Source organism: Solanum tuberosum, unplaced genomic scaffold (genome assembly GCF_000226075.1).
Source record: "Solanum tuberosum cultivar DM 1-3 516 R44 unplaced genomic scaffold, SolTub_3.0 scf00327, whole genome shotgun sequence".
NCBI classification, from domain to species: Eukaryota; Viridiplantae; Streptophyta; class Magnoliopsida; order Solanales; family Solanaceae; genus Solanum; species Solanum tuberosum.
This window is the reverse complement of record NW_006239249.1, coordinates 446,457-451,099: the sequence shown is the minus strand read 5'-3', so window position 1 is coordinate 451,099 and position 4,643 is coordinate 446,457. Positions and strand designations below refer to the sequence as shown.

General features: G+C 34.2%; 1 protein-coding gene across 1 annotated transcript; it reads right to left on the bottom strand.

The window, feature by feature from the left end:
* Window positions 1-1,471: 1,471 nt before the first annotated feature.
* Window positions 1,472-2,779, bottom strand: LOC107063259 (uncharacterized). Its single transcript, XM_015314902.1, has 3 exons — window positions 2,439-2,779; window positions 1,832-2,330; window positions 1,472-1,510 (listed from the first exon to the last, which is right to left on the bottom strand). Exons 1-3 carry the CDS (start codon window positions 2,777-2,779, stop codon window positions 1,472-1,474), a joined length of 879 nt encoding a protein of 292 aa, XP_015170388.1.
* Between the last annotated feature and the right edge of the window lie 1,864 nt (window positions 2,780-4,643).

Sequence of the window (4,643 nt, the reverse complement as noted above, 5' to 3'; positions counted from 1 at the left end):
CTATTATTGAATGTTTTTCTTTCACTTACTCTTTCCTTATTTTTTCTTGAGAAAAGACATAAAGACACCATCAAAGTTGTTCCGTATTTGCATAAAGACACCTTAACTTTCAAAGTGTCCTATCACTCCACTAAGACATAAAGACACCATCAAAGTTGTTCCGTATTTGCATAAAGACACCTTAACTTTCAAAGTGTCCTATCACCCCACAGAACTATGGGTCATTTTGACCCATTCCCTCGTCTGGGTTGTTACCACGCACATGAGGCGCGTCATGCAGTGTTTTCACTGCCATGGACCAGTTTAAAAGTGCCACGTGTCATTTTCTTTCTTTATTATTAATTATTTAATTAATTTATGTCATCTTCCCCAAATTTAAACCCAAAATAGCCGTTGGTAGCCCTAATTTTTCGATTTCATGGTTTTTTCCATAGCAAGATCAACGTTGGTGCTCTCTGTTTGACGACTTCATCATCTTCCCCAAGAAAATAAGATATTACTGTTGGGTAAGATCTAAGATCTGTTTCTGGGGCTTTGAAAAAATGTGCAGAAACTTCTGGATCAATGAGAATGTGATGTCTTGTCACAAATTCAGAGTAAACACACTCCCAAGCTTTGGATACTCCTGTCTAAGCATCACAACTGGCCCTTTAAGAAAACAAATCAACCCACCAACAATAGGCCATGCCTTAATCACTGGAGGCAAACACTTCTTAGATCTGGGCATAATTAGTGCAGATATGAGCTTTGCTACCAAAAGGGTTGCAACTAAAAGCAACCCCACATTCAAAATCTTGTTCTCACCTAACTCCATAACTGAATAAAAAATCCTGAATGAAGAAAAATTAATGGAAATTTCCTTTTCAGGAGAGAATGACGATAGTCATAGTGGAGGTGCAGGCCAAACAGAGAAGAAAAGGAAAGGAGAAGATGACTTTTCTTCAAAGAATAGGGTCGGATCGGGTTGAATCCTATCATAAGGAGTGAGTAACACGCGCGACTACATAGATGAGGGAATGGGTCAAAATGACCCATAGTTCTGTGGGGTGATAGGACACTTTGAAAGTTAAGGTGACTTTATGCAAATACGGGACAACTTTGATGGTGTCTTTATGTCTTTTCTCCTTTTTCTTTTCTTTTGTTACAAGAAGAGGGGTATATATAGTTGTATATACTTGGGCACCAAGTGTGATACATGGATATCTTCTTGCCATGTATACACTTAGGGCACCAAGTAGTGGCGGAGGCAGGAATTTTATCAAGGGGGTTCAAAAAAAAAATTAAACACGCTAATATTATCCATAAATAAGTGGGTCGGGTCATATATGAACGGATTGATTAACAAACGGGTTGACAAAAAAAAAATCCTTAGTTCAAATAATTTCTTACAATTACAACTTATCTTAAGAAACAAATTTAAAGTACATATCTATAAAATGATAATAAAGTAGCACAACTCATTCAAAAAGTTCTATAAGTTCTTCAAATCCTTTAGAATTCTCTTCGGCTCCTGAAAATGCAAATGGAGAGCAAGCACAAATTTAACATTAGAAAGACTAACAAAGAACACAAATCAAAGTGAAAATACTATTTCTTCACAAAAATTCTTTTTGGCATAAAATGATTTCATTACATTACAAAACTACACAACCTTGAAGGGAGGTTAAGAAACCAAACATGCGGATAAACCTATCAAAACATAGTTTTACATTTGAAAATACAACTACATACATTTTTACAATTGTATTCTATGAGGTTTCAAACCTTGAAATGTCTTAATAATAACATCATTAGAAATCTTATCAAATACATCTTTTTATAAATAAGGCACCAAACAACCACTGAAAAAATCATCACTCATTTGACTCCGCAAGTCATTCTTGATAAACTTCATTGCCGAAAAAGCTCTTTCAACGGAGGCAGTGGCAACTGGTAAAAGTAGAGCAAGTTTCACTAAGCGAAATACAAGAGGATAATTTGAATGTTTCTTTGTCTGAACTAATCTTTTGGAAAGATCACAAAGCCCATTTAGATCGGAGAACCTTTCATCAACAATGTAACTTGCAAGTTGATTCTCAAGAATACTCATATTGGATTCATCAAAGTCATCTGGATATAATTCAACCATTCTCATTACTTTTCTTATGTCAAAACTTGAAAATGAGTTAATTGGATTCAAGCAAGCAATTCCATGGAGCAAATCGATAGTGACCTCATCAAACTGATCATTAAGTTCTTGAAGTTGCCAATCAATGATATTGCAAAACACTTCAACACGATAATGATGTAAGATTGTATAGTTAGAAAGTTTCCGCCTTGATCTTAAAGAGCTAACATATGGCTCCTCAAAGTGAGGTCTCAAAACATCATGTTTGATACAAAATGTAGATACCTTGGCAATAAGAGAATCTCATTCATCATCTCTTAAGACTTGCAACCTTCTCTTTGCTACTTCAACAAGTAGCATGACATTTGCAATATCTTGCTCTTTTTTTTGTAAGAATTTATTAAGCTCATTTGTGATTGCTAAGACATCTCTCATCAAATGCAACATAAACGCAATCTCAAATGTTTGACAAGCTTCAAGATGTACCATTGCCTTGGCTATTTCATCCATACTCCTTGCATCAAGAGCAAGTGATTCAAGAACCTCAAAAATAAAGCCAAATATAACAATAAAATTGTTAAAGGATTTATAATGAGATCCCCAACGAGTATCACAAGTTCTTAAAAGACCAAGTTGTTGATTCAAGCCCCTACCGGTTGTAAGTTCACCCATATCTAATGCCACTTGAATTGTTCATTTTTGAGAATCTCGTAAATTATCCATACGCTTAAAAGAAGATCCCAATACATTAAAAATATTTGAGATCAATACTACAAGTTTTCCCACTTCAACACACTTTTTAGAGACCCCAACAAGAGTTAGTTGAAGTTGATGAGCAAATCAATGGATTGAATGAGCTGATTTACTTTCTTGTCTAATCAACATTTTAAGGCCATTGATCTCACCTTGCATATTACTTGCCCCATCGTAACATTGTCCACGCACACTTGATGGACTCAAAGAATGTTGAGCAAGTAAATTAAAAATTGCCCCCTTTAAAGATGAAGCACTAGTATCTTCAACATGAACAATGTCAATAAGTTGCTCCATTACAAATTCTATTCTATCAATATATTGAAATACGATAGACATTTTCTCCTTGCGTGACACATCAAAGGATTCATCAACTAGTAAAGCAAAGTAGTCACCATTTAATTCCTCAAGAATAGCTTTAACGGTCTCTATCTTACATGCACTCACAATATCTTTTTGAATCATTGGAGAAGTCATTTGATTATTTAAAAGAGCATGTTTCAAAACATAATCACAAATTTTATCACATTTTTTTGCATACCATGAGATAATTTCGAGAAAGTTACCCCTACTAAGTGATGATTTAGATTCATCATGACCTCGAAGTGCAAATCCCTGACTTATGAGAAGTCTTACTACATCAACCAATGCACTTAAGCGCATATAATATCCATGCTTGAGTTGATTAGATTGCCTCTCAAATGCAAATTGAATAGACCGCCGTTGTCGTAGTAAATCTTGACATTTCTTTTTTGACTGATTATGTATGCTATTTGGTAGACCAATACGTTTGTCAAGACCACTCTTTTTGTTCCAACTCTTAAATCCTATAGTTGAAAATGTCTCCCCTCCTCCTTGATTAGTGTTATGATCTTTAAAAAGATAGCAATACAAACTTAAAGATAGCAATACAAACAATAGACTACATCTTTACTAACACTACATTCCAACCAATCATGATATATATCATCAAACCATTCATGATTAAAATGATGCATTGATCCAGAAATATCTGTTTGAGGAAACTCTTGCACTGCCAAACGAGGTTGACAAGGACCATTCAAAAGGTATGCTCTTCTAATAACATCACGGTGGTTTGGATGATAGTTCAATATTGATGTTCTTTCACCAGGATCAAACTTTAAAGAACTCTAATCAAATTCTTGAGAAGAATCTAATGACACTTTTGAATGATTAGTATTTTCTTTTTGATTAGATTGACTATGACTTTGAGAGGCTAAAGTTGATTTCGGTACTTGTGTAAAATACTTCTTCACTGAATATTGAGACTGAATCGTAAAATAAAAATTTAGTCAGAACTTACAAAAATTAAATATGCAATAAGGACCAAAACAAAATTATAGACAATGAACAAAAGTTTGACTGTCATAAATAAAAGTTAATATCCACTGAACAAATGTTGAATGTCCAGAATAAACATATAAAAATCAACAAATAAGCCCAAACAAATAAAATTATAACTTTCATAATCAGTGAATAGAATTGAAATTTTCATATGAAGAATAAAAAATTGTTAAGAGAAGTGAATATCCAAGTTCAATCAGCTAAATAAAATAGCACATCAACAAATACCAGAATCAAAGCATAGATTTCTGAAAATAAAAATAAAAATAAAAAACAAAAAAGAAATCTTACAGAGGTTTTCATCACAAATGGGGCCTGAAGGAGAGAATGAAATTAATCCACGGAGGACCACCACTCTTCCACCAGCGACAGTAAGCAGCAGCAGCATCAGGCGGCAGCAACGTCAGGACTGCAGCAG